The sequence below is a fragment of the Lepisma saccharinum genome, chromosome 20 (genome assembly GCF_977018435.1).
Source record: "Lepisma saccharinum chromosome 20, izLepSacc3.1, whole genome shotgun sequence".
Lineage (NCBI taxonomy): Eukaryota > Metazoa > Arthropoda > Insecta > Zygentoma > Lepismatidae > Lepisma > Lepisma saccharinum.
The window spans coordinates 57,492,270-57,507,542 of NC_139248.1; the positions used below are offsets into that span (position 1 = coordinate 57,492,270).

Here is a 15,273-nt window from a genome sequence, read left to right on the forward strand (position 1 = left end):
ATACAGGATGTCATTTTAATGGCGCCTACGGACCACAGATTCGTATAGAGGACATCAAAACAAACAACTTTTCTCAGTAACATTTTTCTCGTTGTTGGGTCAATTCGACGCTACAGCCGTTCAGAAAAGTCCGTTTTGCCGCCTGGATGCTGGCAACCCAACAGAACATTTTATCGTATCTGTGACGATGTTTCCTGCGGCGAAACAGCGCACGGCAGTGTTGCAAGGAACACACAAATTTTATGAAAAATTACAAACTACCAACCACATTATTAGCTGTAAAACGAAGCGAGAAACGCGTCCAGTAAACCGAACATCATAGCCTACCAGCCAGAAGATCAGCAGTCATTTCAAGGGAAGGGGGAAATGAACCAACGATATGAGAAATGGTAAAAACGTATTCAAAATGAAGTGTCAATTGGATTTTATCTTAGCCTATATGTCAAATATCAACAACAATAAATGTTATTGGACTTACAACTTACATGTGGCTGTTTACGCCCAGCTACATGTCAATTATATTTGCAAATCTCGTTGCAAGGTTGATATCTACATGTTTGTGTCCAACACATACAACCACAGTAACACTCTAATGATGAATCAGTAGCGAATATATTGCTCTGTTCATAGTTGCAAACTATTACATGTGTATCCGGTGCGTAGATAAACACAGTCGTCGGACGGAGAGTTTGTTTTATTACTATTTATATCCCTGTATTTTCAACCATTTTTGCCACTTGCCTCATAATGCCCTGAATGTACATTATATTATGTGTTGCTTACCTTCGGAATTTTGAGTTCTTTCATTTCTATTTTGTCATCTGTTCAGTGTGTCACAGACAACTAGTATCAGAAGGATGAAGTGCATAGACTAAATTGTAGATACCAACTTGGAAACTAGATTTGCAAATATTTGACATGTAAGCTCAGACAAAATTCGATATAACTACTTTCACTTGAATTCCATTTCCTTTCTACCATTTTTCGTATCGTTTCTTTACTTCTTGTTAGGTTACAGAACGTGTTTTCTCGTTTTGTTTTACGGTACATAATATTACGGTCACTTTTCACAGAATATGTGTGTTCCTGGCAACCCTGGAACGCATCGCTTCACGACGGAAAATGACGTCACAAATGCAATCAAATGCTGTGTGTGGTTTCCAGTATTCAGGCGGCAAAACAGACTTTTTTGAACGACTGTAGCGCCGAAACGATGCACCAAGGAGAAAAATGTTACTGAGAAAAGTTGTTTGTTTTGATGTCCTCTATACGTTTCCGTGGTCCGTGGGCGCTTTTAAAATGACACCCTGAATAAAGGAACCCGACTGAATAACGGGGTTAGCACTTTCTTACGAGTTTTTGGGCAATAGGGGAGACCTTGGAAGGTTTTCTCGGTGCCGGCAGAGTGGATGTGGCTAGTCTCAAGTGCTAGCGGTCACGGTTCAACCATTCAATGTATTTTAATTCTGTAATGACCCCGAGTTTGCCATTACTTCGTGGTTTTATATTATTATTATTATTATATTTTATATTTATTTCATGCTTATTATAGTTGGTATTATACAGTTAATAATTCATAGATATATTCATAAATATATTTGCCTTTAAATGTTCTAAAGATTGTTGTAAGTTTCATTTTAATCAAGTTAGTGAAGCCTAAGTTAATAATTTCTGAGTTAAATCCCTTATATCTATTTGTTGTTTCATGTTTCTGGCAAACGCCGTTCGTTTCTCTTATATTTTGAAAGCCATTGTTGGTTTATTTAAACTCTTGTGGTGTGAGAAGATCACGCGCTTTTCATTGCATTGTTGCCACCACATACAAAAATTCTCTGTGCCAGATTACTGTACATTTCTAATACATTACTGTTTGCTTTTATCAACTTCCTTGTATTAAAAGGTTATTGTGTCTGGTAACACTGTGTAACTGGGGAGGTGTTTTCGCCTTCCAGAAAAACGGTTAGTAGTCGCGCGGAGAGATTTGAAGTAGCAAGAGGTGATTCGCGTTACGGGAAAGATAGGCTTACGCATCTCGTGATGTACAGTTCGAAAGGATTTTAATTGTAATTTTAATCTTTCATGATATACGTGCGTGTCTATAATAAACGTAATGTTGAACAATATTGCGGTTTTTCTTTATTTCGAAAGTGTATTTCGTACTTGTGGATACCTGCATCAGGAGGACAACTTCGTGGTTTGTCATTGGACTTCACCTGTGGATCCAAGGGGAAGGAACGCAGTATCTCAACTCGAACCCTGGGATTATCCAGCATGCTCTGCTGAGCTTACAAGGTAAGTGTACTTGTGAAGTGCACCGCTACACGGGACGTAGCAATTCGATTGAACCGTTGTTGTTAGTTATTGAAAGTGCAATGCATCTTTTTTGCCTGTTCGAGCCAAGGCAGGGTACTCTCCCCACAAGAAAAAAAGCATAACAAGATTTAATGTCCTAGGTACTTGGAACTGGAAGGCAATAGTAGAATTTACTAACTGATAATATATACAAATTTACATACCCAACTCCTTCCCCCGGAAATGAAATCACGAATAAGGCACTGAGTGAACTCCCCCCCAAGGAAAAAGCTTAATTCGCATACTGATTTTTATATGATCCCACAAGATACGCTTGTAATGGCTGGAGAAGATGGTTTGAGCTCCATGTCTCCTCTGTAGATACGTGGTCCCTACTGTTTTCATTTGTCTGTCCGTTAGTTAACACCATCTCCCAATTCCTGAAGTGTACAATCCAATTCACCGACCCCGTGCTCAATCCTTAATATATAAACACATTTGCAAACAGTGGCATTAGTTAAGCTTGTAGGGCAAATTACAAATCTCCAATGAAAGATATATTTATGAAATTTTAAGAAATAACTCTTATAACTAATTAACAACATGTACCATATAAATATTTTATAAAATTGCTTGTAACTTTATTTTACAAAAATAATTCCAAAATCGTTACATCTGTTCCCAAGGTGGCCCACTGCTTATAGTTTCGTAGAAAATGTTGCTTGTGCTCAAGAAAACATATTTATTCACGTTTATTCATTTTTTATAATTTATTACAGAAATTGTTAGTCTCAAACTTTTGATTTATGACATGCATTATGTACAGTAACGACGCATAACCGACCTCCGTGGCGCAGTGGTTAGCACACCCCATGTGATGCCGATTGTCCCAGGTTCGAATCCTGCATGGGTGTTCCTTGTGAGTGTCTCTTCATCATATCACTCATCTTCATCTTCGCGATTACCCAAAAGTGAAATTCTTCAACTTTATCTTTGGAGTGATATACACTCATCCACAGTGGTGCAACCACAGGGGCGCAGGAGGCATTGCCCCCCCAATCTTAGACGGAAATGAGTTCTGGGGGGGGCAAACATTGAAGGCCAAGTGTACCTGCAAGGGGCAATTATCGCCCACAACTTCAAATTTTATCAAAATAAAAATACTTTTCGTAAAATTTTCTTGCTCGCTTCGCTCATAATCCCTGTTTTTCTTAGTCTTATCAAGTTCAGAACCGTAGCTAAGGGGCGGTGGGAGTCGAACTTGGGGGCCGGACCATATAAGTGAAAATAAGTTGTAAAATTGATTGATTGACTTGTGGTCTTAAGTCCACTTTACGCACAGATAGGCTAGTGAGGACTGGACCTACAGTTTAGAGTGGGATCCGAACCACTGTGCCATGTGCCTCCACCGGGTATCGAACACGGGTTCATTAATCACGAGGCGACGATGATACAATTACACCATCGGGGAAGCACAAAAGTTGTAAAAGAGAGAATGCATTGGCGTCCCGTGAATGGGCTATGCAATGCGGGCGGCACACCATTATTACCAACCGTATTCCTGAGCCTGGAATATCACTTTAATATTTTTACGCTACTTTTCAGAATTTCCAAATCGACCGTAACGATGAGGATAAATTTGTATTAGTGTTTTTGTTACTTAGCGTCGCTTTTCTTCCACTTTTGGCTCATCGCGACGAACAGGATGAATGATGATTAGATTGATTAGTTTAATTTGATGAAGGGACACTTGCAGAGAACTCCTATGCCCATGCTGGGACATGAACCCGGGATCTTTGGAGGCGAAAACAAAAGTCTACCACTTAACGCCCTCGGCTATCGAGCCGGTGAATCAATAAACTAATCATTGTTTCGGAGTAAATGTATTCTTCTATCGCGTATTTCATCTCTTGTTGTCAAATTAAATTAACAGGTTTTGTGCATTTTAATATTTTAATATTTTAATTTGAAAACAATTGTTATTTTCCGACAGGGCTACGAGAAAAAATCCTAATATACTAAGCGCGAGGAATTTGGCGTAGGGATGTGACGACCTCATCGCCCAGTGACTTGTTCACTGCAGTTAGTCAACCAACAGAGTGAAATGGTCAACATTTTGCTCTGTTGGGATTTACAGGGCTGTCCTGTCATGGCTCTATGAGCGTCCCACAATCGGCAGAAGTGGGGTATGGTTGGTGGACTACAATGTGATCCTCCTAGTTAGATCCGAGGGATTCGCTGACCAACGACAGGTGCGGTCCTCCATTCATATTGGGGGTTAGGCGTAGAGCTGACAATTCTGCACTGTAGAAAGACATGTCAGCAATATGAGGCCATGGATGTTCCCAAGGTAAAATATTCCGGAGGTAAAATAGTCCCCCATTCGGATCTCCGGGTGGGGACTACTTTCGGAGGTCCCTGGACTAAGGATAAGATCTACATTAGGAATAAGGATATTAAATTAGGCACCTGGAATTTTCTGAGCCTTTACCGGCCTGGGGCATTTCAGTGTACAGTTAATGAGATAGTTAAGTATAAATTAGATGTAGTAGCTGTCCAGGAAGTTAGGTGGCCAGGAGAAGGGAATTGTAAAACTAAAAATTATACTTTTTTCTATGGTGGTACTGAAAATCATAATTTTGGAACAGGCTTTTTCATAAATAATAGAATTATGTCGGCTCTTAAAACAGTAGAATTTATTAATGATAGGATATCATATGCAGTTTTACAGGGTAGGTGGTGTAAAATTATTTTAATAAACATACATGCTCCAACGGAAGATAAAGATGATAATACTAAAGATGATTTTTATACACAGTTAGAACAGGTCTTTGATAAATTTTCTCAATATGATATGAAAATTCTGTTAGATGACTGTAATGCACAGATTAGCAAAGAAGAGACATTTAAACCCACGATTGGTAAAGAAAGTCTTCATGAACTAAGTAATGATAATGGTATAAGATTGATTACTTTTGCAACCTCAAAGAATTTAATTGTGAAAAGTACCACATTTAAACATAAAGATATCCATAAATATACCTGGTCTTCTCCAGATGGTAAAACTCATAATCAGATAGATCATATTCTCATTGATAAGAGAAGGCATACTAATATAATTGATGTTCGTACACATAGAGGTGCTGACTGTGCCAGTGACCATTATTTAGTAATTGCTAAATTAAGAGAAAGACTTGCAGTGATAAATCGTAAGGAACAAAATCTAAATGTTCTAAAATTTAATACAGGAAAATTTGCTGATGAAAGAATTAAGAAAGATTACCAAATTAAACTGTCAAATAGATTTGATGTTTTCAGGATTTGAAACAGATGTAAATAAGAATTGGGAGCAATAGAATCAGCAGCTAAAGAAAGTATAGGATACCATAAACCAAGAAAAAGTAAGCCATGGATTGATAATGAATGTCATAATCTAATAGAAATAAGGAATCAGGCTAGACTTAGGTGGTTAAATAACTCTGATGATACAAATCTAAGCAATTATAATAGAATCAAGCGAGAAGTTAACCGCACGTTTAGAAGTAAAAAAAGAGATTACTTGAAAAACAAAATTAACGAAATTGAAACAAACAGCAAAAACAAAAATATCAGAGATATAAAGGTGTAAATGAATTTAGAAAGGGGTGGCAACCAAAAGTAAACTTGATGAAAGATAAAGACGGTGATTTTCTAGCTGACCCAAGTGATATTCTAAATAGATGGAAGAACTACTTTAATTACCTTTTAAATGTTCATGTAGGAGATAAATCAGAAGTAAATGAAGTGCACACAGCAGAACCTTTAGTTCCAGAACCTAACTTGACTGAAGTTAAAGATGCTATTAAAAGGCTAAAGAATAACAAAGCACCTGGCATTGATTTAATACCAGCTGAGTTAATTAAATATGGTGGAAATTCGTTAATATGTCAAATTCATAAATTAATTTGTTTAATATGGAATAAAGAAGAAATCCCTCAACAGTGGAAAGAATCCATAATTGTTCTTGTGTTTAAAAAAGGTGATAAAATGAACTGCAATAATTACCGTGGAATTTCTCTACCCTCAACAACATATAAAATATTATCTAACCTTCTTTTAACAAGACTAACGCCATATGCTAATGAAATTATAGGTGATTATCAATGTGGATTTAAACGTAACAGATCAACTACAGATCAAATTTTTCACATCAGACAGACACTTGAAAAAAAGTGGGAATATAATCAAAATGTCCATCAGCTATTCATTGATTTCAAAAAAGCATATGATTCGGTCAAAAGAGATAAATTATATAATATATTAGTAGAGTTTGGAATACCTAAGAAGCTTGTTAGTATGATAAAAGTATGCACCAGTGAAACAGAAAGTAAAATTCGTGTGGGTATTAATGTGTCTGACAAATTTACAATTCATGATGGGTTAAAACAAGGAGATGCATTATCTCCATTGCTCTTTAATTTTGCCTTAGAATATGCTGTTAGGAAGGTGAAAGAAACTAACGAAGGACTAAAATTAAATGGTATGACTCAGTTGTTAGCATATGCAGATGATGTAGACTTATTAGGGTATGATATAAATACAATTAAGAATAATGCTAAAATATTTTTCAAAGCTGCTAAAGAGATGGGTTTGGAAGTTAACAAAGAGAAAACTAAATATATGCTTACAGGCCGAAACCAAGTGTTAGGTAATAATAGGAGATGAGGAGACAGGTGAGTGGAGAAGATTACATAATTTAGAACTACATCATTTGTATTCATGTCCAGATATTATTAGAATAATTAAATCAAGAAGACCTAAGTGGGCAGGCCATGTGGCATGAATGGGGGAGGAAAGAGGAGTTTACAGTGAAAAGAAAGTTGTGCCTGTAACAAGTGTATGTTCTTAGTGTGCTAGGATCATTTCAAAACAATATAAGGTGCAAAAATAATCATAAACCAATTACGATGTTTAAGAAAACAACCACTCCCTTTGGGGATCAGCCAACGAATCCTGACTATTTTTAAGTTAAGTCAGAACAAGATTGGTCAGTAAACACGATTAGTCTGCAAAATTAACAAATATAAAGATGCTGATCGACTAAGAAGTCAAGGTTGGAATCTTAGAAGGAAGACGTTTGTTCCTCAGCACCGTCTGAGATAAGGATATATTGAACTTGGGTGTAAAAAAATTGGAAAAACGTGTCGCTTAAGATCTGTTGAAGAAGAGCAAATATTTCATATTATGAAAACTCTGATCTTAAGTTCAAAAGAAAATTTATTGCTAGGCTTGTTTCTGTTCAAGACACACAATTGAACACAATCAAAGAAGTTAGTTGTTAGAAAACTATCAATATTTTCTCCCTTCCTACTAATGAAAAACTGGTAGTATGGAATTCTACTTTCCTAAATACTTTCAGAATATTAGGAAGAGTTGTTTAGAACTAGACTTTAAAAAATGAAGGAATCCAGCGTTTTCCTTACAAAAGCCTTCAAAACAGAGATGTGATTTTAAAAAATGACTGTTGTTTAATTAAAGAGATTTCTACGAGTGGAATCTCATTATGGCTGTAGCCAATCTTCGAATAACATTGGAATCCAGATTTGACTGTGATTAAAATGTATGACAGTTTTCTCCAAGAGATTGCCAGGTCACAAGGCACAAATTTCACAACACGTTTTTTTTTTTAAAATACACGTTGTGCAAAGAGAGACTAATCGGGACTAGGCCTACAGTTTCTAGTGAGATGCGAATCACTGTGCAATATTATTTCACCGGTGTAGTTTCACAAAGCACGACAAATAATTTAACAGTGTGAATTTGACTTTATATCACCCAAAAATTTATTGTGCACTCTCTGCTGAACCTTTCATGATTGAAAATTACATGGAAGATTGACAGATCGTCGTCATGCAATTGATAAAAGAGGATATGAGAATTGTTTCCTTGTCAAGTACCAATGTGAGATGCGTTGAATGTGATTTACAACAAGTTATTTACGTAACTATATACCAGGAAACTGCACTATTTTATAAACGACGATTTGCTAACTATAGTTTCACGATACATAAGTACTAAAGGCTGTAATTGCTGCTAATGGTAGGAAGGCATCATCACCTCGTCAAAGTTTGACAGAAATGCTTATGAATCAATCACTGTGTTTCGCTGCCGCTAGGATCTATATTTCCCCATTCTCACCAAAATCAGATAAAAGTAGAGGAATGAATGTGTTGAAGAACAGTATCAAAGTTGTATTCTTATAGTTGGATACTTTGTTTCAAACGAAAAATTACAATCATTTTCTACAAGTATTTTAAGTATTTTGTAACAATTTTTTTCACATTTTCATGGAAAAGCAAGGAAAAATAAAGTGATAAACTACCACAATGATACAGCATTGCAATAATAGTAACAACAAGTCAACACGCTAAAACATAACGCAAGAAATTGCTCGATCGAGTAATGACGCACTTTAAAAAAGGTGTCGAATCTCAAGCGTTCGGACATACCCACTCGTCACAAATGGTCGTATCTTGTTTATGCCTCTTTTTATACCACTAGATATGACACAATTTTTGAAAATATTACTTGAAAAGATACTTTAATATTCATTAAACACGCATCCGAAATATTAGTTTCAGAAGTTAAATATTATTTCTGTAGCAATAGTTTTAAAATATGTGAAAACCTTTAAATCGCTCTCCTGAAGAATTGCATAAATTGAGATAAGACACTTTGTGATGAGATCGACGTTATGTGACAGTGGCGTGTCCGCTGAGAAGTGGAAAGGCATTGGTGCAGTCATAAAGCTGCATATATAGATCGTATCACACAATTTTTAGGACGCCTTTTTAAAATTTATAGTACATATTTTGCCTGTTATGATGCATATTTGAAGTCATATTTTGGCCTTTTTTAGTGCGTATAAATCCACCCCTTGTTACTAATCTATCGGGAACTTAGTTGCACTTGCTGTTGACTTCTGAAAGCAGCGAAAGTGAATCTGAATCGGAAAAAAGTAGAAGGGAGTGATGAAACGGAATTTTGCTAAAAAAAAAAAAAAGACAACAACTTCATTTTCCAGCACTGAATTGCCCAGAAAATTTCACACAGAAGGGAAACTTAAATGGGATACATTATGGAAGAACATTCTGTATTTTGGAGAGATAAAATTATACCTTTCAAACAAAATAAAACAAAAATATAATTTCCTAAACACCTTAGACACCCTCTAATCTAGGGGGGGGGGGGGGGCAAAGCCTTGATGTAAATTTAGACCGGGAAGGGAAAACTACATTCCATCTCAATGATTTAAAGACTGTATTTATGCGTACAAAATAGGCGCGTATGTACGGATGAATAAGGACCTCCCAAGACCGATCTGCGTGGCGGCGTGTTTAGCACGGCTCGCTAAGACACCAGGGATCCGGGTTGGTTGATTCATTTAGTTTATTTTACTTCTGATTTCTGCCACTTTTATCAAATCGCGAAGGTGACGATGAAATGATGAAATTAATGAAGGGACACTCACAATCACAAGGAACCCCATGCCAAGACCGGGATTCGAACCAGAGACGCCTGGCGTCGTATCGCACTCTGCTAACGACTCTTACACGCAGGTCGGCGGTGAGGAGTTCTGGGTTCGAATCCTGGCCTGGGAGTTTTTTTGTGAGTGTTCTTACATCACTCATTCTCATTCTCGCGAGATTGGAAAACAATGGAATTAAATAAGCCAAATCGAACAGTCAACGATACAAACCAATCCAATGTGGCTGACGGGGAAAACCATCTCCGCCATGCTACCAAGATGGCCGCCATCTTGGTGTCTACCTTATTTTCTCAAAGGGAAAGGCGATCACGTGACATCAAAATAGGCTAGATTTTCACGAGAAACAATGAAATCCCAGTTAATTTTACCTTCGCTGAGGTCTTGTTGGGGCCGGTACCTCACGGTCCACAGCAAACTGGATGTGCAAGGAGTCACTGTGATAGACAAAGGACCTTCCCTCCTCTCGTTCAGGAAGAAAAATCTGAAACATAAGAGATACGAAGTGTTTAGTCCAAACAGAAACATACACACGTTCATTTTTACATAAACATGATTACGTATAGCCTACTCTGTCTGTGGAGCAAACGAACGAAACCAAGTCCCCTGCGCAGGCAGTCACTCGAGAGGGCTCGACCGATGAATGAATGAGCGTGGAATTGGATGCAGCTACCAGCCGTTTGCAGCAGCGCGCACTGGCTTTGCTCCGCCCACAGTGAGAAAGTCTAGGCGCTTGACAGCACTAGGTTGAAAATGAGAGGATACTTAACACCTTTCTGCTTCCTAAAAGTACGGAAATGCACATGACAGTTATTATACAACATACTGACTGCTTACAGCGTCATATTTTAACCTGGTGGCGAGAATTGGAACTTGCGTATCTACGAAGTTTCAGACTCCTACGCTCTTTACAGCCTCACTCTGAACACCGTCGGTTTAATTATAATCACCCGGTATTATAACAGTGTCAGTGAAATAACCTTACTCGATTTGTTCATTAGCGTCAGTGAAATAACCTTACTCGATTTGTTCATTAGCGCATTTATCCAATACAACACAAATACATAGTAACTATATAGTGAGAATTTAGTCCTCCGGATTTGTTGTTCCGTAATAGAAATTAGATTTATCGTTAGAATTTCGAATTACAGTGCAAATTATATTGTTTAATTGGTCTTAAAGAATCCTTATTCAGGATGGGAGCTTACTGGAAACAATTTCTTAAGTTAATTACATAACTTTGCCCACCATCTACCGTGTGTTATCCGCATTAACAATAAACGAGTATGTTACATTAATGCATGTGATTATGATATTGTGCATGCAACATGCACAGGGTTGGGTGCAGCTACCAGCCGTTTCCAGAAGCGCACACTGCTTTGCTCCGGTTTTTGATAAATTAATTCGCTGCTATTGGGACGGCTATTTGTCCAGGTTTTTGTTTTTCTCTTTCAAATGGGATACATTTTCCATTGAATCTCTTTTAATGTACTTCATACTGTTCCAAGTTGGTAGAACTGCTCACCGGTGGAACTTACTCTTTTTTCATAAACATATTTAAGAATAATCTGTCCCAGGAGTCTGTGGAGCAAGTGAACAAAAAAGCATCTGCGCAAGTGGCGACTCGACAGTATTCGACCAATAAACGCCAGCTCCCGTTATGCGCTACGCTACCTTGCTCCACATACTCTTGGAACGAAGTACCGTAAAACTTCGACAGGTTTTCAGAGGTTTTCATCCTGTGGAGTCCATGCATTGGACGTTACAGAAGTGATATTTAGTAATTACAGAAATCAGTATCTTGTGAACAGGTATGACTTTAGGCCATTCTCATTGGTCAGCAATAGGGTTGCCAAAAATGCCATGATGTGCATGTCGATGTTACCCCTTTTGTCGAGGTAACTTCGACACCCCCTGAAAAACAATCTGTTGTTGAAGTTGACGGGGGTGAACTTCGACAACAGAAAATAGTAGGGGCAAGCGTTATTGTGAATCTTTGACAAAAGTGGAGTACCAGGGTTGCCAAAAAACCTTCCTTGATTACAAACGTAAGTCGTACATATACAGGAGTAATAAACAAATACAAAACAGTACCAAATGAAAAGAAACACTGTCGCAAAGTTTCTTTCCTCTGCGATAGAACAGTTCTAATCTTCCGAGCATACCTCGAACTCGAAGTACGGGTTCGCGGTTCCCTTATTGCAGACATTACAAATCCACTTGTTGCAGGTGATGCACTGGATCCATTCTGGGCCGCAGTAGTGCTCATAGTCGCATTTGCAAATGATTATCCTCTCCTCCTCGTCTGAAAGACGAGGCCCACCACACTTCCGTTCTTCCCTCTGACACTGTCCAGAAGCGTCATTGTTGGCACTCCTGCCTTCCTGGAGGCTGCAGCTATCGACGTCCCATCAGCAAACAAGTTTCATCGCCTGCTCCATCTTCCTGGGGTCGTAGTGCTGATAGGTACGACCTCCCACTACCTTCTTGTACTTCATAGGCATGGTACCTTCTGCTTCACCTGAAAGCATGGGCGTATTTAAGGAGAGGGTTCAACGGGTCCAAACCCCCCTTCCTTATGGTTCAATAAAATTACCAAATTACCTGTTTTATCGGCTTGTTCATTAAAATTTCTTCGGACTTATTTTATTCTCCTCAAGTCGAGACGTATAGAACGGGATACGGATGGGAAGAAAATTACGTAATTTTACACACTAGATGGGACTGTAGACCAAATGTCTGTAATTTCCTGATAATTTCGGAATTTCTGCGATAAGAAACTGCATTGGGTCTGTCAAATCAGTTATATTTTTTTTCCTTCGAGTTTTCTTAAATGAATTTGGTTTTTAAAAACGCATTGCAAGAAAACCAGGCAAACACCGTAACATTTGACACAAGATGAACAGAAGAACATCAATACTAAGTAGCGTGATTTGTAGAAATATATTCACAAAGAGAAATATCTCAGCAAGCTTTTCAGTTTCTTCACTGTGTAACCTGTGGGGAGTTTGAAACACCTTCACTTGTTGTAGCCAATTTGTTTTCATGCAGTGCAAGATTATGTTGGGCTACTCAAAAGGGGTACTGTGAACATGTCAGTACTCTAAACGAGATGTTAAAAAAAATTGCCCCCCACCCTAATCGTGGACGTCCGTAGATTTTTTCCACGGAGGGACTAGCAAGGTATTTTTCCATGGGCCATATTATCCTGATAATAGTGTTGCTACCTCAAAAAACACCACTTGAATTTGAAATTTTCGCATTCCCGCATCCCCATTATAATAATTAATGTAAATTACTGTAACTGAAATCAAATTATACGTATGAAATATATACTTTTATACGTATTGACATTCGTTTTCTAAGGTGGAAGTGTGGCCATCCTTGTCCCCTTTCCAGATGTCCATTTCAATATATTATACTTTCACCTAGAAATTGAGTGTAGAGGAATCTTATTGCCGTTATTAATCGATATTATATTTTCGAGCTGATGAAAGTTCAAAGCAACTACGGGGTAAGGGAGTGGGTGCAGTGGACGGAAATCAATTCTGGGGGAGGGGGCAAACATTTAAGTAAAAGGAAGAAAGGCTAAGAGTAGCAGGACAAAATGGCACTCAAGATGGTATTAGTTTTTACGTCTATCTTGGCATTATTTCTTCCAGACGGCCAAGAGAACCTCCAGTGGAGCACAGAGGGGTAATTGCCCTTCAATTTAAAATTTTATCGAGAGTTGGCCCTCGGCGCCAAACAGTCTAAATGAAAAAAAAATGTAAAGAGAATGCCATGGCGCCCCATGATTTTTTTTGTGCCCTATTAAATCAATATTGTTTACAGTTTGCAATAATTTGGATCACAAATTTTTCTTGCTCGCTTCGCTTATGCTTATAGCATAAGGTGAATTTAAGAGTGAGGGAACTTAATTTTTTCAAGCATATTTTCCTATAATTTTTAGAGCTTCCGGCCAAAAGATTGGATATGTCCCCCCCCCACCTGCAGTGTTGCCAACGTTTTTTATATACACATTGCCCGATCAATGGTTGATCAAAATTGAGGGGTGCGTCAACGTATAAGGCTATTTTGCACAATTCACACTACAAGAGGGTAGAAACTATCTGCCCAAGGACGTAATTTGAAGGGGGGCAGTAGTCTGAACTCTCCTGTCTTCCTTGAAAGGTTTCGCAGGTCCAAAAATTAAATAGTTAAAAAATACTTACAATACCTCCCTCTGGCCATTTAAAATAAAAGTTGGCGCACGGGGTATGCCAGGGGTGCTTTGGCACCTCCTAATGCGTCCTCAAAAAAATAAAAACTGTAGAATTCTTTCAATACTCAGTAATCACGTAGTAAAGATGTTTCTTTTACTTGATAAATCCCACAGACCTCCTCCACAAATCGGGCAACACTTATCCTTCTCTCAAGCACAGCCTCGACTGCTACAGAGCGACCACAAAGAAAGAGCCTTCGCGCATCTTCCCCTCCATCCGGTCAACTCGGGCAATAAGGAAGCCTGCTCCGCTCTGCCCCTCCCCTCCACGAGGGGCTACGATGGACACGACATGCCTGTGGTCCCTCTACAATGCATCCTTTACTTCTTCAACTCACAAGGCTTAGTTGTTTATTTACAATCGTAAGCGCGTCCACTAAAAAATAAATGGTAATCAATTTATGAGGAGCTCTGCGCAACTTATAAACTGATAATAACAGTAGTTTAATAACGGCAAATAGTAGCAATTATGAGAAGTACTTTTTGTCCAGTAAGATGGGCAAATATTTGTTTTGAAGATACCCTAAAAATCTTTGAAAAATTACCTTTAAAATGACAACAAAAATCCTGTAAACTGACCTAAAATCTTTGAACAATGACCCAAAAATTCGTAGAAAACTCAATCTCCTTATTGAAAATAGTATACATATTCCAAGACAAACAATTTAACAATTGCTTCTTCACCTTGGTGTGTTGTACGGACTGTGAATAAGAAACTCGACAATGTTGCATTTCGCGATTTTCAGACAGGCTTTGTTGCGCTGGTAGTTAAACACAGAGTAAGTACCGCAAGATAACATTCAGACAAAACAGAAATTGTTGAACTTCTTATGTTTCAGCATGCAATGACACAATTTTTTTAAAAAAATCACCTAAAAATTATGCAAAATTTTAAAAAATGACCGAAAAATGAAAAATGGTAAAAAAAAAATGACCAAAAATGACACAAAAAATTACATTTCTTCAACCTGAGGATGGTGTTCAGGATTTCTGTACTAGTTAGCAATGTCTACTTTGCACCAGTTAAGAGATGAAATGTCATCAAAATCCGGGCCCTGGAACGAATTCTCAGAACCTATAATGTTAAAAAAATGTGAGAAAAGAACATGAAGTTACGATAATTAGGCTAACATTGTCGAGATGCCGATAGGTAGTTGAAACCAGTGATGAGTTCAGGGTGTGGCTTGAGGGA

The 15,273-nt window shown here is 38.0% G+C and overlaps 1 protein-coding gene across 2 annotated transcripts in view; it reads right to left on the reverse strand.

Moving 5' to 3' along the window:
• The window catches only part of nord (neuron derived neurotrophic factor nord), a 254,652-nt gene that overhangs the window by 63,862 nt on the left and 175,517 nt on the right, over positions 1-15,273 (reverse strand). For both annotated transcript variants that reach the window (XM_083141510.1, XM_083141509.1), the window contains exon 3: positions 10,189-10,301. In XM_083141510.1, the coding sequence (XP_082997636.1) occupies positions 10,189-10,301 (113 nt within the window). The remainder of the gene's footprint in view (positions 1-10,188; positions 10,302-15,273) is intronic.